The 24169-nt window shown below is 40.0% G+C and overlaps 1 protein-coding gene across 2 annotated transcripts in view; it reads right to left on the reverse strand.

Annotated features, from left to right (window-relative positions):
* Positions 1-24169, reverse strand: part of SYNE1 (spectrin repeat containing nuclear envelope protein 1) — a 302115-nt gene that overhangs the window by 65606 nt on the left and 212340 nt on the right. For both annotated transcript variants that reach the window (XM_053382199.1, XM_053382197.1), the window contains 15 exons: positions 23030-23239; positions 21921-22022; positions 21626-21745; positions 19875-20075; positions 18903-19076; positions 18338-18469; positions 11317-11513; positions 10988-11120; positions 9848-10030; positions 7947-8096; positions 6779-6955; positions 6186-6341; positions 2487-2642; positions 1833-2003; positions 709-842 (listed from right to left, as the gene is read on the reverse strand). In XM_053382199.1, coding sequence (XP_053238174.1) covers positions 709-842; positions 1833-2003; positions 2487-2642; positions 6186-6341; positions 6779-6955; positions 7947-8096; positions 9848-10030; positions 10988-11120; positions 11317-11513; positions 18338-18469; positions 18903-19076; positions 19875-20075; positions 21626-21745; positions 21921-22022; positions 23030-23239 — 2396 coding nt within the window. The remainder of the gene's footprint in view (positions 1-708; positions 843-1832; positions 2004-2486; positions 2643-6185; positions 6342-6778; positions 6956-7946; positions 8097-9847; positions 10031-10987; positions 11121-11316; positions 11514-18337; positions 18470-18902; positions 19077-19874; positions 20076-21625; positions 21746-21920; positions 22023-23029; positions 23240-24169) is intronic.

Here is a 24169-nt window from a genome sequence, read left to right on the forward strand (position 1 = left end):
GATGGCAATTTGGCTATTTCTCACAAAAACAATTTGAAAAAAGGAACACCAAGTATGTTGACTAATGGACTTTGAAGCCAATCTTCATAACCCTATGATGACCTTTGTTTTGTTCCAGAAAAAAGGTAATTTAAAAAAGAGAGATGTAGGGGTGTGGGTGTTAAAGAAACCCTTCATTTGAAAACTACATGTGGAGAAAAGAACAAAAAACATTACATAGAATGAAGTGGTAGGCTAAGGAGGTATAATTCTGGACACCATATAGCAGATAGAAGGACCTGTGAATGTTTACTCACATTAAAAAGACAAACATGTAGTAAACTAGCAAATCAGAATTAAAATCTGATCACAATCTTCTCCCATGGGGTACTCTTATCTCACATGACTTCCAAGGGGCTTTATTAGAAATGTGTGTGTGCTTGAGACCATAATTTAACTGGATTTGGGTGTCTGCTTTGAAGCTTCTGGTTTATACTGAAACTATTTAACATTTCAAATGGTATCAGAAAATTATTTTTGTTTTGCCTGTTTTATACAGATCACTTGAACAGCCTAGAGTTATACTGGCTCAGAGAGAAACGGATTTTCATTACAGAGCTGGGAGGATTAAGGTAAAACTACTTGAGGAACCTGCAAGCTTGTTTTGCCCCTCCCACCCTTTAGGTACCTATTTGGGATTACGTTTAAAAAATACATTTGTTTTCTTACCTCAAGTTCATTTCTTTCAAAGTGTTATTAAGTACTTCTGTGACAGGTGGGTGGCATTCTTTCAATAACTGATTGGTCACTGATCCAAATTTCTGTAAGCTATGGTCTTGCTTTTCCAATTCATCCTGCAAGTTCTTTAAAAAGGAGGAGAGAGATTAAAGTGGAAAGAAATGTGCAATTGCAACCAGGAAGGAAGACATGGAATAATAAATCACTATGTTATTTATTCACAGGCAGGAGTTACCCATTCGAATTCCAGTTGACATGACTCCAGAGAGACCACGTCGGAAGAAGAGGAGTGGGCCTCTGTAGAGACCTCCAGTGCCACTGCTGTCAGACAGTTGAACAGCCTGAAACACATTGCCTGCCCACAACAGCCTCACACACTCCACCTCAATCCTAGACTTTCCCATTTCTCCCCAGGAGCAAAGGTGGCATTGGGCCTAGCAACAAGTCCAGAGCCAATGATGTTGCTCTTTCCAAGCAGTCAGAGGAATTCACCACAAGGTCTACTCAGGAGGAGAAGCACAGGAGCATATGTACAGTGGGACCCAGCAGATAACCAGAAAGGGGTAGGAGCCACATAAGAGGATATAAACCTCCCAGTGTCTTGTGGGTTGCCTATCAAGTCCACAGCCGCATAACCAAGCCCAGCTTGCTCCAGCTCTGAGTTCACAGGTCGTCTTTCTCCAACCTGGTTTGCCCTCCACCCAGATATGGGGAGCTGATGATGGATTCCCCTGTGCATCTGATTATAGGTATGTCTGACTTCACCTTTTATGGATCCCCATTTTTTTACTTTTTACCTACTGAACTCCCAGCACCAACTGAAGATTTTTTATTATTATTCCAGCAGGCATTTTAATTGCAGTTTGATTTTAAAGTTTTAAATTTTCTTTTCAGAGTCACACCTGGCAACCTATTAGCAGGAACTAAAATGATGCTAGAAAGAAATGTAGAAATCCTAAAGCACCATTGAATGAAGAATGCTGTAGAACAAGTTTGCCATGTTTTAAGCACAGTTTTAAAAGGCTTCAATTGGCAATAATTTGCTTCCCTGCAAAGTTTGGAAATTTCCCCTACTTTCCTAAATACACTAAAGGCTTTGGTGCTCATGTCCTTACCTGGAGGTTATCAACTTGAACCTTCACTGCTTCCAGGGAACCTGTAAGGAGATGAAAGCGAGAAAGCGAGTATCTGGCTTCCATCAGGTAACTATTCAGTTTTTCATAAGCTGCTTTATAAGAGTTCCACTGATCAAGGACAGACTGCAGCAATATTTTCAGCTGGCCAACCTGACAGAAAAAGAAACAGAACCAAACAATAAATAAAAAAGGAAAGTATAAATGCCATTTGCTGCCGGTTTAAATCATTCTGAAGACAAGGTTACTATTTCAGATTTTATTATTTTCTCTGGTCTAATATTGACACACACACACACACACACCCGTCCCCTGCAGCCGCCAGCACCACCTATCATGCTGATATGGAGCAGATTTTCAGAAGGCAGAGGGGTCTGCAGTGGGGAGCAAGAATTGCCAAGGGTCACCTCTTCCTCATCATGGAAAATTTGGATCCAACCAATAGCCTATGTATTCTTTAGTGTTGTAAGATGAGTTGCAATCCAAACAGAGTAAAATGTTTAAAAAGCTCTACATAAATTCTACACAAGTGAATCAAATTCCTTGGCTAAACTGCAGCAACACATGCACAAATTCCCATTGGCTGCTCTTTGAGCTAAAATTCCCCTCTTCATAAATGCAGCCATACTTGCTTACCATGTGGTCCAAATTTGCCCAAGAATGGTTTAGTTTCTGAAGTGTGTTCATGACAACAACAGAAACTTCTTCTTTTTTATTCTGTATCAAGGAAAGGCCACACTGTTCCACTTTCTCAACTTCCTTTTCCTTAGCTTTTATTTGCTGTTCAAGTTCCTGAAAGAAATACAAATGACCATGGTTTTGTTTTAGGTTTTCAACTCTCTCAAATGTCGAAAGCATTAACAGTTCCCGATAAACAGTGAAAGATCTGGTGGAGAATTTGCACAGCTCTCTAATGCAATGGATTCGCCATAAATAATGATTCACATATTGCCATTTCAATTATTTTTAATTAAAACAATAGGCTGTATCAAATGCTGTATGGACTTACCTTTCCACTCCTCCTCCCCACACCTCCCAAATCCACTCCAGAGAGTCTCCCAACCCACTGGAGTTACAGGGAAGAGGAAAGAAACAGTAAGTTCCATCACACAGGTGGAACAGTAGCATTGGATACCACCCTGTGTTTATTCAGAATCACCACATTCTGAATATGATTCTGAATGCCACTTAGATTGCTTGTGGCCCATAACTAGAAATCACAAGAAGACTTGCGCATAGTCTTTCGTAAGGTTGTATATTACCTATATTTGCTGTTAAAATATAAAGTTACAATTAAATAAAATTACGATTGCAACATTTTTGACAAGTTGTTCCAGTTCTGTTTTCTCAGTATAAAACACTTTTTTCCTATTTCCTGGCAGGCCAATGCTTCACTCTTCATTTTGGAATGGTTTAATGGTTAACATATTCTCTTTTAGATTTACACTGAGGTCTACAACAAAATGTTCAAATAAATAAATAAAATTTAAACTGGCCTGAGATCAAAGGAAAGAAAAATGCACCAAATGCCAAAAATACTGGAAGAGAAATACTTTCATCTTTCCAATCTCATAACTCAATTAAAGTGTCGTGCTCGCTTCTGATTTACTGCATAGATTTTCCTAAACTATTTGAGGAAAATTTGAATGCTATCTATCAGCAGTTAATATAGGAATTGCAACATTTGCATTACATTGCTCTAATGGGTAGTGTTAAGAGTAGACCTATTAAAATCAGAAGACTTAAGGCTAACTTATGCTGATTGATTTCAATGAATTTACTCTGAGTATAACTAAGTTGAATATCACTCATGTCTAAAGACTTAGAAAAATGATTCCTTTGGGTTTTTAGCAGACAAATTCCTGCCAAAATATGGCCTGGTTTGTGGGACACGCTAAGCCAAGCTGTGGCTTAGGAAGCTTGAAGCTAGTTTGCTCCTCTTGCCCCTTTTTGCTACCATGCCACATTAAGCCAACATAAAGTTTGGCTTAGTATGCTATCTGGATCATGACTCATGGTTAAGCTCTCTCCTCACTAAACTAAGAACAAACCTTGGTTTGTGGGGGTCTCTAGTGTGCACTGTCACATAAAGACAATAAATTGGATGAGGTTCTAGATGTTTACCACAAAACATCTGGGCACTAAATTATACTTTGAGGTTATCGCATTGCCTAGCAAAATAAGGATGCGGCCATAGAAAGTTAGGCACATCTAAATTTAGAACGTAGGAGTAGCTTAATGTAAGGTCCACTTAGTCCATCATCCTGCTCCCACTTTGGCCAACCAGATGCACAGTACTGTGCTGAATTTTCCTGCGGTCCATGCAAGTTGTCATTTACAGAGAGACTGGGAAATGTCTGCAAACTCCTCTCTTCCACTCTTTAATGTGTTTTTGGCACCTATCTGCAGCCAAGGGAACACAATGTCATTGCCCAGACAGTGGTCCAAAGTTTTCTTGGACTGGGATGTATATCCAAAAGGACATCCCACTGCAAGTATTGTAGTGTGAAAAAAAGAAAGAAAACAAATACATCCGCATTGAAATGCGGATCCAAATTCAACAGTGAAATCCACCCAGCCTGTTTCAAGCAAACATTAATGTAGTGTCACAATTTTATTTATTTACAACCTCAAGTAAAAACAAATTCTTAGTGATTGTTATTGGTCAAAGGCTTACTTATACAGGATGACAAGCAACCTACTGGGTTAAAATAACGAGAACAGGAGAATCATCATGATCATGTTAAACAATGAAAAAAGGTATCACCCCTAATTTTTTGATAGGTGCCGTTTTGATAATTAAGGTAGACCAACATGATCTGAAATGTTATATTTTAAAAACAAATTTGCTATTTGTCAAGACAAAATTTCTTTAAAAAGACTCAAGACTAGGTTTTCTGTTCATCTAGGCTACCAGATGACCAAAAATATACCTACCCCCACACACAAATGTTTCCCTTCATTTCAAAAATCAAAGAGAATAATTAAAATTCCTGAATACCACCCTGTTCCTGATACTGTGATGTAAGCTTTTTGCCAGCCACTTAAAAGAGAAATATCTTAATGTTTTAATAGAAAATCTGGTCCTTGAGAGAATTGTTTAGTTTTCAAAGTATAGAAAACATTCACCTCAGTCTAGTGGCACATATGAGAAGTTCCGGAAAGGTCTACAGGATTCAGGGTGGTCTTGAATTTAGGTCAGAGCTAAATAATGGGACAGCTTATCAACATAAGAGAGTGATCCAGACAATCTACTGCCATATTGAATTACACCGACAGAGCCAAGCTAAGATCTGGAATCTAGGTCAGAGCTAAGGAATGAAATATCTTTATCAACATGAAGGGGGTGATTCCAATGATCTACTGCCATATTGAGTTATAGCTAGAAAGTGAAAACAGAACAAGTACAGTAGGCGTCACAGCTTATGCTTGAGACACAATAGAGATATGGCCACACAAAATTGAGGGATGGAAAGGAGCAAGAGGTGTCAGGGCCAAGTAACACCCAGCCAGCTAAAAGTCGTGATGGGCCTGATGGGGGCCAATAAACTGAAGATGAATCCTGTTTAGGCAGAGGTGCTGTGAATGGGTGGTTGCCATGTTTGGGAATTAGGTATCTGAAAGAGGTTTCAACCCCATCCTCTCAATGTAAAGGGAACCGTCTGGGACTGCTTCTGGATTCCAACCTGGATTCTAAGCACAGCTGTTCGTGGACCAGGACAGCCTGACTTCCGCTGACCATGTCCTAGTGACATCAGGCCAGGATTACTGTAATGTCTTCCAGGTGTGTTTTCCCTTGAAGACAGCCCAGAAACTGCAGCTAGTGCATAATGCAGCTACCCGGTAGATCCAATGGGCCAATGTGCCACAGGTTCTGAAAGCACGCCACTGGCTGCCAGTTACTGGGTGAAATTCAATGCAATAGTACCAGCATACAAATTTCTAGATGGCTTGGCACCCAAATACCTAAAATAATGCTTCCTCAAATATTTGCAGGGGAAGCTGTGTTGGCGATACTGCCCAGCTGGCATTGACCTGTAAGACAGAGCCTTCTCAGCAGTGGTTGCCTGTTTGTGGAATATCCTCCCTGGTGAGGCACCCGTCTCCCTCATTATTAACATTCAGGAGAACCTTTAAAACAGTCTTGTTTACAGAGGCATTTGGTGGCTGAAAAATACTGTTCTTGGCAACCCTGCAATTATTAGCTGTGAGACTACATGACTCTTTAAATGCTTTCGTTTTATTTTTAATTTTTGTGTTTGCTACCCAGGGCTCCTTTGAGAGGAAGGTTAGGACAGAAATGCAGTAATTTAACAATCACCACCACAGCAATACCTGACAGTCTTTCAAGGCATTCTGGACTGAAGCCTGATCTCCAATTTTCTGTTGTTCCTTCAGTCTCTTCTCCTGCGTTTCAAACCACATCTTCAGGGATTGAACACTGTCTTCATATTCTATCCAAGATTCCAGAAAACCTTCTAACAACTGAATCTGAAAAAGATATGCAGATATTTTAAATAATGTAATTCACAGAGTTGAGGTAACTACTTCTTTCAGTGGAAAGTACTTCTGTATTAGTTCAAGCTTTCTTAGAACATAGCATTGTTCCGAGAGCATCGTAGGGCAGAGAACTTCAGGGCAGTCAAGTCACCACTTTAATAAACAGTAACAGTAAGAAAAAGACTTGTCTGCCCCTTACATAAGGGCAAATTCTTAGAATTTGCCTGCCCCCAAAGGTTGGAGTGCATTTTCACCCCCCCCCCCCACCGTCGCAAAGAACCCTGCTATGAAAATTGCTGGGACAAATACTTTGGTCCAGTACTAGCTCTCACATAAATAATGGAATTCAGAATATGTCTTTCCCTCTGATTAATAAGCAATTTATGCTCTTGCCATTCTCTGTAAATTTGGTGGGCTTATTTCCTTACCTTTTCTGTTATCAGGCCCTGCAGGACCTGCCAACGCCTATTCATTACTCCAAGTTGTTCTGCAAAATCAGTCTTGTCACTGCGTTTACTCTCCACATCCTGACTGCTAATTTGTAGTACTGATTGGTTAACAAAGTCTACAGTTAACTGCTTACAGTTGACATCAATCTTGAAACCCTAGTGAAAAAGAGAAAGAATGGAAACTATCAGACATTGCTTTACAGAAAGAAGAAATGAATGCTAGTAATATCATGCTTTGCCAAAAACCCATAAAAATATATAGTTCTAAGTAATGTATTTTGGAAGGCTAATAATAGAGACAGTGTCACTATGACCCCAAACAGCTAAAGCAATTGTTAAGATACTGGCCTGGTTGGCTCCTCATGTTAAACCATAGTTTAACTATGGTGCTCCTGGTCACAACAGGAGCAAAAAAATGCAAGCTTGTTATGCTGACTGATCCCAGGCTTGTGGTTTGTGGTTTGCCAAACAAACACTGCTCATTTGCATTTAATTAAACATTAGCTGTGGCTGAACATGATATGCAAACACAGTCACTGAATTTTGGACAGGTTGAAAACCCACCACTGAAAATAAAAAAAAATCTGGGTAGTAGACAACTAACTTGTTCTGTCAGCACAAGGATTTATGCTTACACAATGGAAATTCCTCTCCTGTCCCCACAAACATCCTGTGCCCTCTACAAATGTGCTCTGGAGGGTTGCGAACCTCTGGAACAGATTTAGGGACTGCTTGTGTGGGGAGGGGGGAAGATGTCATTGTGCAAGTGTAAATCCTTGCACTGACAGAACAAGTTAGTTGCATGCTGCCCTCTGTGTGCTGATTTTCAAAAGCAGGCCCTATTACAGAGGCCCGGGAAGTAGTACAAGACTGCAGACACTGTATTTAATTTTCATTTAGGAAAGAATAATTTTGTTTCAAACTAGTCTAATATTGGATCTGGTATACTAAAACCAGTAATGTCTATACAAAAACTGATTTTAGTACCACTGGAAGTGTTTAGAATTGATAAAGCCATGTTATTTGTAAAGACAAAAGTTGTTATTTTAATTCAGTCATTCACATCCTAACTCATAGGTATACTAAAATTTTATTATCTTATCTTTGGGCTGATCTTCCTACTTTCCAAGTCTCCTGCACCACTTACCTTATATTTCTGAAGATAGTCTTGAATAACTTCGTGTCCTACTACATTTTTAAAGTTTTCCTCATCCTCAGAAATGACATTTTCCATCAATGAAATCCAACTCATGACTTCCACAATGGCATGGCGAGAAGGAAGCTTGTCCATTTGGAGCTGGAAGAAATAAAAAAAATACATAGTTATGAAACCCAAATAATAAAATCCATGAAAGAATGGCTCATTCTAGAAATATGCGATGAAACATTATTTTTATTATATTCCATGACACATGTAGACATGTGTAACAAATATCTAAGTTTTTGACAACATTATTTGGCATACTGAAAGAAATAGGGTAATCCTGCTTGACAGATTTGTAGTTTAGATAGGTTATCACCTTTTGAATATTTTGAAACTTGGCAACATCTTTACTGAAATCTGGTGCCTATTACTGAATGCATTATACAAATGAGACTTCGTCAGTTATAATAGTGCTGGGGTTTTTCCCTGAATATTTTTCTCCTGCAAGCGTACTGAACTTTTCTGCTTCAGGCTGTGATCCAAAGTATATTTATTTGGAAATGTCCTATGGAAATCAATGTAACTTTCTTACAAGTAAATAGCTAGAATCCTCACAGCATGGGGAGTTCATCAAAGATGTCAGCCAATTTGTGGAGTGGCTTTCATGGCTGAGGACGAAGTAGGATCTTCTTCCAGGATCCTGGGGGGGGCTGGCCTCTTACACGGCTGGTGAAATCTTGGGGTGGGGCAGTGACTGATTTCAGCAGGTCTTTTCCAAATAAATATGCTTTGGATCACTGCCTGTGGCAAAAACGTCAGTACACTTCTAGCAACAGAAGATTCAGAAGAAACGGCACCAACTGACAGACCCAGAGATTTAGTATAAAGGTCATACTTATTATATAATAGTATGACCTGCAGTCAAGTCAACCAGATTATGAAAGTGTTGGCAGGTGGACTCTGGGCAAGACAGGTAGGGGTGCTTCCCTCTGTTTCTCTGAGCATATTCACTCTAGCAGGCCTCCATTCCCCAAAATTCTTCATCCTTAGCTAGGGGGATGATCTTGTCCAACATTCGTCAAGGCCCCAAAGAGCAACCTATGAAGCCGGTCAGCAATGGAAGTTGTTTGGAAAGTTCTCTTCCCTCAAGGATGCTTCAGGGTACGTATTCTCATTCTTAAAATCCATTTACCTGCCCACGATAAATGCCAATCAAACAAAAATATCAGCAAGCCAAAAAATAAAACCACACCTCTAACAGCCAATTGGAATTCCAGACAGTATGGAGTAGGCAAAGAAAGGGAGTCCAACATGCTAATCAAATACAACCTCACAAAATTCCCACTCAGCTAAACTGCCCTCCCCCCAAGGGGACTAGCTGCTTTCTAACCAGATCTCTCCCCCCCCCCCCAGTGCCAGCAAACCAGGAAAAATGTTAGTGTCAATGCAGGCATTTAAGGATGGTCAAATCCAAAGCACAGTTCCGATAGCAATTGTGGGCTGCTGTTTCTAGCCCAAGTAATCACAAAATCTCCCAGACAGAACCAATAAAGCTTTGGTGTTTCATTCCTCTGACAACTGATCATGGACCAACAATTGGAGAGGGATTTGCAAACAGTCACATATATTGAGCTGTGCTGAGGGGCAAGGCATAGCAATAAGTTCAACAGAGGCATTTGATAGCAGGCATTATAAGATAGCGATACTGAATGAAAGCAGTGTTAATTCATATGCAATTTTGTTGGGGGTATGATTTATATACCTATAAATCCACTTACTGAAACACCACTCTAATAACAACTGGAAACCTCACTGATTTCAGTTAGCCATACTTTCACGTAAATGTGCCCTGGATCACTTGCAAACATAATGAATTCAGATGTAACGCTGAGCATCTACCATACCTGATGCAGTTTTTCTTGCACTATAGGAATCTGTGTGAGTAGCTCTGTCCACTGGTTGTCAATCTGAGACAATCCTGCCCTCAAAGCTGCAGTATCCACTTTCTTCAGTCGCAGGAGTTGGTTTCCAGTACTCAGAACAGTGGATTTCTGCGATGACTTGGCATCAACTTCTTTAGAAAATTCCTGGAAAGATTGGGATTTGGTATAACTAGTTGACATAAACATGCTTAGCGACAAACATGTTGCCAATCTGCACTATGTATGAAAATAACTTTAAATGCATTGTGTCCCAGGTGAACTCATGAATGTCATTCAAGGGGGGGGGAATGGTCACAAGTGAGGATAATGTGGGTTATATATGGCCATATACTGGATGATGTCTTCCCCAGCTTGCTTGCTACGGAAACCAATAAGAAGTTGAAATGCTTGGGCCCACCACAGCATAGCATTAATGCACTTTTCCACAAGGCCCATTATAGGGATCCTCTCATAAGCTGCAGATCCTGCCCAATGCCCTCCCACCACCAAAAAGGGGGAAGTGAAAACTGCACAACCCCCAGGCCAATGGTGGTAGTTAGGAAAATTCCTTTCCAGGTCTGTTAATCAGTGACCAGTTTCTGTCCACAGAAAGAACGATTCTAAGCACGGTGTGGTGGGTGGAGGAGTCTGCAATGGCAATGCAGAAGTCACAGCCCAGGCTTGAACCTACAGTAACTTTTTCCTCTGGCCCATGCCATATGCCCCACCTCCAAGGTTTTATGACTGGCTCCCTGAATGAGTCAGGCCAGCATCTAGTGTGGTGGTGCTAAATGGGGAAGCCAACCTACTTCCAAAGGCTCACCAAACTGGGAGCACCTCAGAGACCTGACATGTAATGGCAGCAAGCCAAGAATGATTTTTTTCACTGCGAAAAGTACAAAAGTATAATAAGGTAGTAAGACTTCCAGAGCAGTAAGTCTCTTTAGCTTGTGAGGAAGATAGCAGCTTTGCAGAAACAGTCTTTTAACTACAATGTTATTTGATTAAGTAGAAAAACTAATCAAAACAATACATTGTAAAGTGGGGTCTTGGTTAGGATGGTGTTATGATAGCAGGATCTCACGAAACACAGAGCTGACAAGGATACTTATTGCATCTTACCAAAAATGCATTCAAGTGATCTCTGACTGATTCCAGTTCTTGAGGGACTGTAACCGATTGCTGGGTCCAGAACTCCAGACGATCCATTGCTGACTGGAGCCAATGAATCAGCTCAGCTGACTCACTTTGATATCTATTAGGCAGACAAAAGACAGGCACATTTCACACCTTACTTCAAATATTGCCCCCTTTCCCTAGAGCCACCTCAAACACTGTTTATGAAGGTCTCCCAACCCTCTGCAGCAACTTTTCAGGGGCTTGAGGAGAAAAGAACTTGCAAACTCTGCCATCTGCCCCTTTCCATCCTTGTTCAATGTGATTAACACTACCTTGTCCAGTGTTTAAGTATAGTTTCCAGTCTATGCAGCTCCTTGGTGACCTTGCTGGTATTATTTAACCATTGCTCCCCTAGTTGGTTTAGCTGAGTTTCTAATTCTGAGCAGGTGACGGAGAACAGTAGTCTTTTCCCATCATCCAGTATTTGGTAAAGCTTGGGCTGGTATTCAGTAAGGCTAGATTTCAGATGCTGTCATGGCAATGAGAGAAAAGAGGCATCATCAACAACATCTTTTCCCAGCAGGTCCCACAGTGGGTTATGACAATTAAAAATCAAAACAGAAAACAATTGAAACAGATTGTAATCACAGGAATAGGGTAGGCTCTGAAAACACACATCTGAAGTGTCAAAGGCCATAGCACAGAGGTGCACCTTCAGCATTCACATGAAAACTGTATAGTGAAGAAGCCAGTTGCACCACTGTGGGAAGGCAATTTCACAACTTAGGGGCTACCACAAGAAATGCCTTCTCCTAGGTCACCCCCACCCACAAAATTCTGAGACAGGTGGAACTACCAAGAGGACCCCCTCCACTCCATGTTGATCTTCCCAGCCTCTTCCTCTTCAAATTCATTTTTTTAAAATAAAATATTTTATTAAGATTTTACAAAAACATAGGTTTACAAAATACAAAAAAGACATGTAAAAAGAAAAAGATACATGAAAAAGAAAAAGAAAAATACAAAAAAAGAATAGATAAAAAAGAATTAAAAACAAATCCATTTTTGTTACTTTAAACTCATTAGCTTGTTTCCTTGACCTCCTCACACCTCCCCTTTTTGTATTCCTATTTAAATAATCAAATCAGCAAATCCTTACCCTCTTTCATTTATCTTAACTCTATATCTTAACATATTATAACTCTATATTTTCACCCATTATCAATTCATTTTTGCATATTCTTATTAACTTTGTTGCTAATGCCACTTATTTTCAATCCAACATCATTTTAACATTCATTAATTTTACAGTGTTTCTGCAGATAGTCTTTAAATTTCTTCCAATCTTCTTCCACCAACTCTTCTCCCAGGTCTCAGATTCTGCCAGTCATTTCCGCCAATTCCATATAGTCCATCACCTTCATCTGCCACTCTTCCAGGGTGGGTAAATCTTGTGTCTTCCAATACTTTGCAATAAGTATTCTTGCTGCTGTTGTTGCATACATAAAGAAAGTTCTATCCTTCTTTGGCACCAATTGGCCGACTATGCCCAGGAGAAAGGCCTCTGGTTTCTTCAGAAAGGTATATTTAAATACCTTTTTCATTTCATTATAGATCATCTCCCAGAAAGCCTTAATCTTTGGGCACGTCCACCAAAGGTGAAAGAATGTACCTTCATTTTCTTTACATTTCCAACATTTGTTATCGGGCAAATGATATATTTTTGCAAGCTTGACTGGTGTCATGTACCACCTGTATATAATTTTCATAATATTCTCTCTTAAGGCATTCATGCCGTAAATTTCATACCGGTGGTCCACAACTGTTCCCAGTCAGCAAACATAATGTTATGACCAATGTCTTGTGCCCATTTGATCATAGCAGATTTAACTGTTTCGTCCTGCGTATTCCATTTTAACAGCAAGTTATACATTCTTGAAAATATCTTAGTTTGGGGATCTAACAGTTCTGTTTCCAATTTTGATTTTTCCACCTGGAAGCCAATTTTTTTTGTCCAAATTATAGGCCTCTCTTATTTGATAATAATGAAGCCAATCTCGCACTTTATCTTTTAATTTCTCAAAACTCTGCAATTTCAATTTATCTCCTTCTTGTTCCAATATTTCCCAATATTTAGGCCATTTTGCCTCCATATTGAGCTTTTTCTGAGCCTTAGCTTCCATTGGTGACAACCACCTTGGGGTTTTATTTTCCAGTAAGTCTTTGTATCTTATCCAGACATTGAACAATGCTTTCCTGACAATATGGTTTTTAAATGCTTTATGTGCTTTAACCTTGTCGTACCACAAATATGCATGCCACCCAAAAACATTGTAAAACCTTCTAGGTCCAAAATGTCTGTGTTCTCAAGAAGCAGCCAATCTTTCAACCAGCAGAATGCTGCTGATTCATAGTAAAGTTTAAGGTCTGGCAGGGCAAATCCGCCTCTTTCCTTTGCATCAGTTAATATTTTAAATTTTATTCTGGGCTTCTTGCCCTGCCAGACAAATCTAGAAATGTCTCTCTGCCACTTCTTGAAACAGTCCATCTTGTCCAAAATTTGCAATGATTGAAACAGAAATAACATTTTTGGCAATACATTCATCTTTATAGCTGCAATTCGACCCAACAAGGAAAGCTTCAAATTTGACCATATTTCTAGGTCTTTTTTCACTTCTGTCCAACATTTCTCATAGTTATCTTTAAATAAGTTTAAGTTCTTAGCAGTCATATTAACCCCCAGATATTTTACTTTCTTAACTAATGTTAAGCCTGTCTCCTTCTGAAACCTCTCTTTCTCAATCGGTGTAAAATTTTTCTCAAGAACTTTAGTTTTTGACTTATTCAACTTAAATCCTGCCACATGACCAAGTTTTTGAATCAATTCCAATACTCTTTTCGTACTGGATTCTGGCTCCTGTAACATCAAAACTAGGTCATCTGCAAAAGCTTTCAATTTGTATTGTTTGGCTCCGACCTGGATACCTATAATCAGACGGTCCCTTCTAATCATATTTAACAAAACCTCCAGGACCGAAATAAAAAGCAATGGGGAAATTGGGCAGCCTTGTCGTGTCCCTTTCTCTATCTTAAATTCCTCTGTCATCACATTATTGACTATTAACTTAGCCTTTTGTTCTGAGTAAATTGGACTTATACCATTTTCAAACCCTTGACCCACCCCCACCCCCTGAAGATTTTTCTTCATAAAATTCCAAGAAATATTGTCAAAGGCTTTCTCCGCATCTATAAAAATTAAAACTGCTTTGGTATTAATGTTCACTTGCAGCTTCTCCAAAATGTTAATTATGTTCCTCGTGTTGTCAGACAAGTGCCTACCTGGGAGAAAGCCAGCTTGGTCCTTATGTATCTCTTCCACTAATACTTTTTTTAATCTATTAGCCAAAATATCAGCAAAAATTTTGTAATCCACATTAAGCAGGGATATGGGGCGGTAGTTCTTAAGTTGTGTCTTTTCAGACTCCGTTTTCGGTATAAGTGTAATGTAGGCTTCCTTCCACGACTTTGGCACTTTTCCCTCCTCCAAAATTTCATTACAAACCTCCTTTAGTGGCTGAATTAAGTAATCTTTCAAAGATTTATAGTATTTTGAGGTTAAGCCATCCGGCCCTGGAGATTTACCCAACTGCATATTCTGAATGGCACCTTCTACCTCCTGTTCTGTAATTTTGTAGTTCAGCATTATCTTATTTTCTTGAGAGATTTTTTGTAATCCGTTTGTTTTTAAAAACTGGTCTATGTCAGACTCTTTCTGTGGCCCTTGTGTATATAGTTGTTTAAAATATCTCTGGAAGCACTTTCTAATCTCCAATGGATTCTGTATGTTCTTTCCTTCCACATCTAAATTTGTAATAGTGTTAAGGTTTTGTCTTTTTTTCATCTGCCAGGCTAACAATTTCCCGCATTTATTAGCCGATTCAAATGTCTTTTGTCTCATCTGTTTAATTTTCCATTCTACTTCTACTTTCTTAAAAAAATTCAGATTTCCCCTCATTTGGTGCATAAACTCCTACTATCAAAATTTTTTCTCCTTGTGCTTGAATTTCAATTGCCACAAATCTTCCTTGTTCATCTTTAAAAACAAATTTCGGTGATAGGCTCTCTTTGGCGTAAATAACAACTCCTCTCTTTTTAACCTTATCCGATGAAATAAACTCTTGGCCCAATCTTTTATTAATCAATACTTTCCTGTGTAGCCTTATCACATGTGTTTCCTGTAAACAAATTAAGTCCAGTTGATCCTTTTTCAATAAATGAAAGACTTTCTTCCTCTTCTCCGGGGAGTTAAGTCCATGAATGTTCCAACTTAATAATTGCAGAGACATGGTGTAGTTAGTCTACTTTCCTCCAACTGCTCCCAAAAGTTCTTCTTTTTCTGGTGGTGGTATCACTTTTTCTAGTTTGTCCAATCCCGAGGGTGGTGATACTATGTCTAGTACTCCTGATTTTAAAGCTCTCAGCTCTTCTAGAACTTCTTTTTGCAGGTCTTCTTCGTGGTCTTTCAAAAATTTTCCCTTGTCTTCCACTGATCTTATTTTGAACTTTTCCCCTTTAAAAGTAAAAGATAAACCCTGGGGGAATTCCCACCTAAAAACAATTCTATTCCTTCTCAATAGGGCCACCAGATCTCCGTAGTTGGTTCTAAGATCCAATAGATGTTTCAGAATGTCCTTAAAAATCTCCACTCTTGAATCGTTTATTTCCAAAGTCTTCAGGAAGTGCGCACTCAATATTTTGTCTCTCTCTTCTTTCGTCCGGAGGGTAACCAAACAGTCTCTCACCCTGTTCTTTCTCCCTCCTCTTCCAAGCCTAAACGCACTTACTATCTTAAAATCTTGCTCCACCTCCAAGTTCCAAAATTTTTCAAATTCCTGTGTCAGGTAGTCACTTAGATTGTCTTTTTCAAATTCCGGTACTGCCCTAATCCTCAGATTGGTCTGTTTCTCCCTCAGTTCAATCATAGACAAAAGTGACTGATGGTCCCCAATCTGTTTACGCATCGGCTTTATTTCTTCCTCTAAAAGCTTTTTCTTTTGCTTCCTCAGCTATTTTTCGATTAGAGGCAGATTCCTGCAGTAATTTTTCAATAGATTCTGTATTGGAGTTCACCTTCTGTCCCAAATTATTAATGCTAGCAGTATTCCGATCTATTTTAGTTGATTGTTCAGTGACTTGTTTACTTAGGCCTTCCAATTTTTCATAAATTTTGTTTAACACAGAAGTGAAATCCCCTTCTGAAGCCATTCCTTTTGGCCCAGCTTGTGCAAGATCTTCCCCCTGCATCACAGGAGGGCCGGGAACAGATGATCTACATTGCTGGGATACTGCACTGGGCTGCTGCACTCTAACCTTGCCCGATCTTGTTGTCCTGTCAGTCATCACACTTTTGTCTATGAATCAAGGTCGGTCCCACGGTCAGATCCTACCGTGGAAAAACCCCAGAGTTAAGAATGGAAAAATCCCCCAGCTGGGTGTACAGTTTCAAAGTTCCTCTAGGGGGACACTGTAACAGTCATTCAAGTTACAATAAAGAGTCTTTTCCAACTTTCCAAAGTCCCCTTCAAAAAAACCAACAACAAAAAACAGGCAACAGTTTCAAATCCAGAGAAGACCTTTAACCAGTATCTCCTTTGCAGAGTTCATCTTTAAAAAGTTACATTGTCTATAAGTAGTGCAACTCTTAATACAACAATTCAGATGAACTTGGCAGTCCGTTCCCAGGAGTTAGATGATGGTCTCTCCCCCCCCCTTTGTAAGTAAGAAAGTCACTTTTCCCTCTTCCCCCCCTCCTGCAGCCTGGGGGGGGGGGGGAGTTCTTTACTTTGATGTTCGGATTTAGAACTTTTAATACACCTCTCTCCAGGTCTTAGCTTTAAAAAGTCTTTGCTTTGATCTGTATACAGAAACGGAAGGCAGACTTCCTGTTTACACCTTCCCGCTTCAGTTCCAAATTAATCCCCTTTTTCTCCTTTTATTCCCAATTTCTTAAGCTTCACCTACTCACGGGTAGTTGTTTAGCAGCCGAATTGTCACAGGAAAAAGGTCAGCGCTCTCCGGCAACAGCTGTGCGGCTTCACCCCGCGAAAGGAGCGATCGACTCTCAGCACCGCGCCAACTCCTGTTACGCTCTGGAGCCCCTTGCGGGGTCCCTTCGCTAGTCCGGGGGGCGCTAAGGGTGCCCGCCGAGTCCCACGGTCACAGGCTTCTCCTGCCTGTGATTTTCGCGAGGGTCTCCGCTTCGCCGTAGCAGACAGACCCGATTTCCGCGGAGCTTCCCCCTCCAAACTAGAAGGAGACCGCCATTGCCGTTGGCGCCGCCTCCGGAAGTCTTCCTCTTCAAATTCATTATGAAACCTAGCAAATACTTCCGTGGTGATTAAATCTTTGGCCGTTCTTACATTTTACTAAAAGATACCAATGAAACTGAACATTGGAAGATTTAGGACTAATGGAAGTAATTATTCACACAGCACACAGTCAAACTATGAATCTCGTTCCTCCAGGAGGCAGTGATGGCCACCAACTTGGATGGCTTTAAAAAAGGATTAGACAAATTCATGGAGGAGAAGGCTTTCAATAGCTTCTAGCCAATGGGTATGCTCTATCTCCATGTCTTCCAAATATCAGTTGCTGGAAACCATGGGAAAGGGAATTGCTTTTGTGCTCATCTTCTGCTCCCTGGTTTCCCACAGGCATCTGGTTGGCCACTGTGAAAACAGGGTGCTGGAGCGGATGGGCCACTGGCCTAATTCAGCAGGCTAGTCTTATGTTTGCATGTCTTCTGCATATCTATCATGTAATGTAAAAACTAAATTGTCCAGAACGTGTATTTGATTTTAAAACAATTCTCTTTCACTCCCTATTCTCCAATAACATAATTTAGATATGCACACAAATGTTATACAAGACGCAAAAAATGTACACAGTTAGTGTCATGTGTGGTAGCAATCATCGCAACGTGTGGCTGGAAGACTCACTGGGCTGGATCCTTAGTGGGAATGGGCAGAGGAAGACCCCCACTCCATGTTGTGGGGGGGGGACTACTGGGGGGGGTTACTAGATGTGGTTCATGCTGCAGGTAGAATGTAATACTGGTCATTCCCAACTACGTATCAAATAGCAGGCGGGCTGGTTGATCACTGGATGCATGCCCAATGCCAATGCAAAACGTGCTCTTACACGTAATCAATAAAGTTTTGTCTTAATTTGAATGCAACATAGAACAGAAACCTCAGTCATGCAAACAGCAATCATCTGAGATAAAGCAATAGATGCTTTGTAATTTTGTTGATAATAAATGAATATTTAAACTGTGGAAACCATCAAAACTACCTGGTAAAGTGCAATCCGATCTGCAAGCCTCTCCTCAGATTCCTCTACCAGACCCACACTAGGAATGCTAGTTTCAACCGTCTCCAGCTGCCGTGTAAGATCCTGATAATCTTTTTGCAGATGTGTCCAAGTCTATAAAGGACATGCACATGTTAAAAGCTGAACCAGTGTCTCGGTGATTTCCAAACGCATTATCAAAAGAAAAGTACAATTCTCATTTGGATGCTAAACCATGGTTTAGTGTAACACCACAGAGACAAATCTTCTCCTGGACTCACTCTCTTCACTTCCTTCCATATGGCTGAGGAAGATTTAGCTTTCCTTCAACAATTTTACAGCTAACTATGACAAGCACTCATAGACTGCATTTGCATTACCATAACCCGGCTTATTAAGCCCCTTGGCTGCTTCTTTGCTCCTCTCTTTGCACAAACATGGCGGGGGGGACGGGACCAGGAAGCCGTTGTTAACCATAGCTTTCTGTTATGTGCAAACTAGGAACTACTGAGTGAAATGCACTTGAAATATCCACATTTTAAGGCAAGAAAAAAAAGGAAGTTCTTACCTCTAAAATATATTCTAGCTCCACACCCCTCTTGTGAGCCTGTTTTAACACAGCAGAGGCTTGTGCCATCAGATCTCCATGGAACTGAGTTTCCTTCACAAGAGCAAAGCTCCTAATCTTCCTGAAAAGTGTTTCCGTCAGAATTACGTGTGACTCCAGTCCCTGGAAATATTCCTGAAAAATGATACACCCCATCCAAGTATTATTATTTGTATCCAGCTAGACTAAACAGTATGTTCCTGTGCACGTTTACTCAGCTGTAAATACTATTGGACTCCATATTACTTACTCCCAGGTAAGTGCATAAAGGACAGCAGTGTATATATATTATTTTTAATAAATTATACTAATGTGATGCAAACTTTAGATTTACCTAGATGTTTAAACCATGGGCTGTCCACACAGATCATTTCACACAGATCATAGCCATCATTTCTTTTTAGTGCAACTTCTAGCTGAACAGATGCTGGTGCAGGATTTGTGCATAATTTTGTATGTGCAGAAATTAATCCTTGCTTTATAAACTAGCATTTTGTATTTATATTATTTCCTTTACAATTATGCTAGTAATCAATTATAGGTTTCCCATAGACATTTGGTTGGCCGCTGTGAGAACTGGATGATGAGCTAGATGAGCCTTCAGCGTGATTCACCAGAGTTCTTCTTGTGTGCTTATGGTCAACCTCCTGAAATGCAGGAAAGCCTTTTCAACAGCATCCCTCCAGGTGGTCAATACATTTCGGCTCCTACTATTGCAACAATATAACATGGGAATATATAAAGTACCAGAAAACAGAATCTATCATTTTTTACCACTATTTTCAAATTATTCCATGTGTCATTAAATCATAACAGATCTCTTTCCAGAAAATGAAGAACAGAAAAATTAAAAGCAACTACAACAACAGAATGACACTAATGGAAAAACAAGATATTAGCAATAAATTAAATCAAAGAATTACATATTTTTACCTTGTGCTTGTCCAGAAGAATTTGGACTTCCTCTTTAGAGGAAACTATCATTTTCTGGTCAACTGACATCTTTTCTTTGCCAGTTTCAATTAGGTCAGCCAAATCCTGCAACGCTTGCTCATACTGACCCTTAAGTGCCAGATTTTGGTTTAGCCCACTGCGCCGGGATCCTATGACCATTATCAACTCATCATACATATCCTGACATAGGAGAAAAGAGGCATAAATGTTCTGCCTTAGAGTCACAGAGAAAACTCATGCAAATATTAAACACTGCAGATCAGGTCAATCCATTTTGCCAGTGTTGGTGTTTCAATGATTATCTGGGTCAAAAATCTATAAGGAATATATTTCATTTACTGGCACAGCAGTAAGTTAAACTGCAAACCACGCCCCCTCCAAGCCGCCCGGTTGGGCGCTTACCTGTGGGCGTGGTGTGCCAGCCAGGTGAGTGGGGCAGGGGGGGGTAACGCCCCCTGCGTGACGCAGAAATCGCGTCCCGCCCACAACACCTCCTCTCTTGGAGGAGGAGAGGCTTTATATTCCATCTTTTACTAGGATTTCAGGGTGGGTTACAAAAATTCTAAAAGTAAAATGACAACAAATTAGATTTCTTGGAGACAAAATTTAAAATGCTGTATTTCAGATGTAGTCAACGTGGTGCAACCCCATCATCTCTGAACACTGGTCACCAAGTTGGGGCTGACCGGAGTTGTAGTCCAACAACATTTGGAGTGCACCATAGTAGCTCTCCTGCCACAGAGGCATCCCTGCCCTCAGTCTCAGTTGTAGATGTTGTTCTGGGAATTGTGACTGGACTGCACTGGGGAGAGTTGTGTCCTTTTTTTCCCTGCGTGCCTTGTAATGAATTCAGTGAACTCATAAAAAATATTCTAATGTAGTCATTGAGCTGGGAATTAACTTGTCTGAAAAGCCAAATGAGCTTTAAAAACAACAACCAACCATCAAAATTCTGACTGATTTCAACAGTGTGTTCTATATGAAAACCATGGGCAGAGGCCACAGTTCAATGATAGAGCACTATTTGCATGCAGAATATTATGATTTCATTTCCTATCACCTCTAGTTAAAACTTATTGGGAGTCATATATGGAAAAGTGCTCTGCCTGAGACTCTTGGGAGTAATTTGCAGTCATTGTTGGCAATACAAGGTTAAGTGGCCATTATTCCTTGTGTCAGGCGCTCTTTATATTCTATGGCCACTGGCTTTCTGCCATTCAGTGATTGCAAAATATATTTGTTCATTGATGTAAAGAGACAACTAAACCCTCACAGAATATGCTATCATGTTATTAAGCAGCAGGTAAAGAATTTGAATGATCTGAAACAGAAAATCAGAAGATGTTGAAAAATGGAATCCATGGGCTCCAACTCTGTGGGGCTTAGGTGTCTTCAGCCCCTCCCCCCCAAGTCTGTTGGGATGGGGCTGAGCCCCCACAATCTTGAAGGGCTGGGCCTCACAAAGGTGGCAGACCATGGCAGGCCTTGTGGCGGCGGGCCTCACAGCAGTGGCTTTCTCCCAACGCGCGTCACGTGTGATGTCACATGTGCGCGATGGCCCCTCCCAATGTTGGGTGCAACTCGGCACCTCTGCTGGGATCATATGTATATATCCTATGATTTATGTTAATATTACCTATAAATAATAATTACTTGTTACTTACAAATAATGTAGTACTAACCATTTTTCAAGAACAATGTTACAAAGTTCTTAATAATAGGTTATATACCTGAAGTTTTGTTAGCTCTTGCATGGAAGATTGGTCAATCTGCAGTTTATCCCCACGTTTCTTTAACTCACTGATTGCTGCATCTAATTCTTTCAGTCCATCTTCTGCTTGTTGAATAGCCTATATAAGAAAGAATTATAACACTGAACCTCCAGTGTCACAACAACAGTGATGCATGATGTCAGAGACAGCAACTCTACAAATATGTTAAGGCTGTCCAGAAAGGTTTTTTACTTTTAGGTTAGATAATATATATTTCCCCTTTCCATGGTTAGTAACAGAAAGAGGGCAGTACCTGCATTTGTTCTGTTTCAGGGCGTTCGATTGCTTCAGCTAGTTTCTGCAGGGCTATATACTTGTTATCAGCCAGTGATGTGAACATCAGTTTCAGGTCATTCTGTCAGTGAAGAAAATTTTATGTGAGATTTTCAAAATGGTAGAATGTTAGCCAGTGCTTTTTTTCTAAAAAAATGTTTAGGGGTACTCTCATTTTCCTACTCATATTGAAATACTGCACCTCAATGAGGACAAACTCAGATTCACACAAAAATTAGGGGTATGTGTACCCCTGCGTCCCCCCTGAAAAAAAGCACTGGTGTTAGCCATAATTTGGAGCAATCCAATGTCAGTCTCCTTCATTTGTGATGTGAGTCAGTTAGCTTGCAGCCTCTACTACTCATAGTAACTAGAGGGCTTCTAGTTCTACATCAGGGATCAGCAAACTCTTTCAGCGGGAGGCACTGTCCCTCAGACCTTGTGGGGGGGGGGCAGACTATATTTTGAAGGGGGGGGGGAAATGAAGAAATTCCTATGCCCCACAAATAACCCAGAGATGCATTTTAAATAAAAGGACACATTCTACTCATGTAAAAACACACTGATTCCCAGACGGTCCGCGGGCCGGATTGAGAAGGCGATTAGGTCGGATACGGTCCCCAGGCCTTAGTTTGCCTATCTATGTTCTACATTGTTCAAATACACTGATGCTACAGTTGAGAAATGGGTTATCACATGAGCAGTCACAGAATCACAGAACTGTAGAGTTGGAAGCGACCACAAACGTCATTTATTCCAACCTAACCCTCTGCAATGCTGGACTCTTTTCCCCAACTTGGCCTTTATCCTCAACCAGCAATGTTTTTCTCTCACTCTCTTTCTTTCCTTTGTTTGTTTATTGAACACTGATCATGATAAATGATGCCCGTTTTATCTATTTTATTATTCAGTATTTGTTGACATATGTGCTGATTGCATATTCTCAAAATCATTTTTATATATCTTATATGCATTTAGTCCAAGGAAAAGTTCTCCGGAATTCAAAAGCTAACTCACTGCTTTGTGATCTTTTGTTGTTCCTATGATGTTCCTGTTCAGAAAAAATTAAGAAGTTAAGGGAAACTTTACCTGAAAACTCAGAATATGCTGAAGTCTCTCTTTCATCTGATGACATCTTTGGTTTACCAGTGTCTCCATTAATATTAGTCTCCTTAGCAAACAATCCAAAGTGTCTTCTATAACATCTCGATTGTTAGCATTGTCAGGAAATATGTTAGAAAACAAATTCTTGTTCTTATCCATTTTTTCTGTCATCTCCTTGATATCTTTAGCCAGAGCCTGAATAAAACCAAACAACACTTGAAAATATACTCTCCCAAATATTAGACCAATCATTATGAAGATGATGATGAAAGAGAGAATATAATACCAAAGTATTATATTCCTATTTCTTCAAAACTTGTTCTATGATAGGTTAAGATCATATAAGCAAAATGTAGGTATCTTCATTCAGAACACAGTTAACCAGATCCAGTCATTTCAGCTATGTAGGGCAGTTCTCAGGCTGTAATCTAATGCACACTTATCTGGGAGCGAATCCTGTTGAAAATAGTGGACTTACTTCTGAATAATCATGCTTATAATTGCACTTAATATGCAGGCAGGAACACCACTGCATATGCAGATTCCATTTATGTACAAAAGTCTCACTATTCATATTAGTGAAAGAATCCCTACACAGATTGCTTCACTCAAGATACATATGTAGAGTTCTGTATAAATGCTCCATGTATTCTCCTTTCCAAGCTATCTGTTGATTTCTCAGATATTACAGCATATGCCTGGAATAAATATACAACAACAGAATTTTTCTGATAATGAAAATCCTCTCAGTCTTATTGAGCACCTACTGAGTCACTGGCAGTCTAAGGCTGTGTGCACAATTAATGGCTTAAAATACAGCTAGATCATTCTATTTCTCAATTTGGACCATAGCTGCTTTGGGGGGAAATGGATAAAAATGCAGTATTTCAGAAGAAACAACAGAAGAGATACAGGATTGATATGGATTGTGGCTAATGTCATGTGTACACCACTTCCCAAACCAGCAGAGGGAGTGCACTGGATACAGAATAAATGGGAATGTAGCCTAAAGTAGGAAACAGAAATACTTTTGTTTACAACGTTTCATGTTGGCACCTCTGCCCCACCCCCCGAAATTGGATTGCCTGTTGCCTCTCTTATGTGCACATATTCACACTTCTTTTG

Source organism: Podarcis raffonei, chromosome 3, assembly GCF_027172205.1.
Source record: "Podarcis raffonei isolate rPodRaf1 chromosome 3, rPodRaf1.pri, whole genome shotgun sequence".
Lineage (NCBI taxonomy): Eukaryota > Metazoa > Chordata > Lepidosauria > Squamata > Lacertidae > Podarcis > Podarcis raffonei.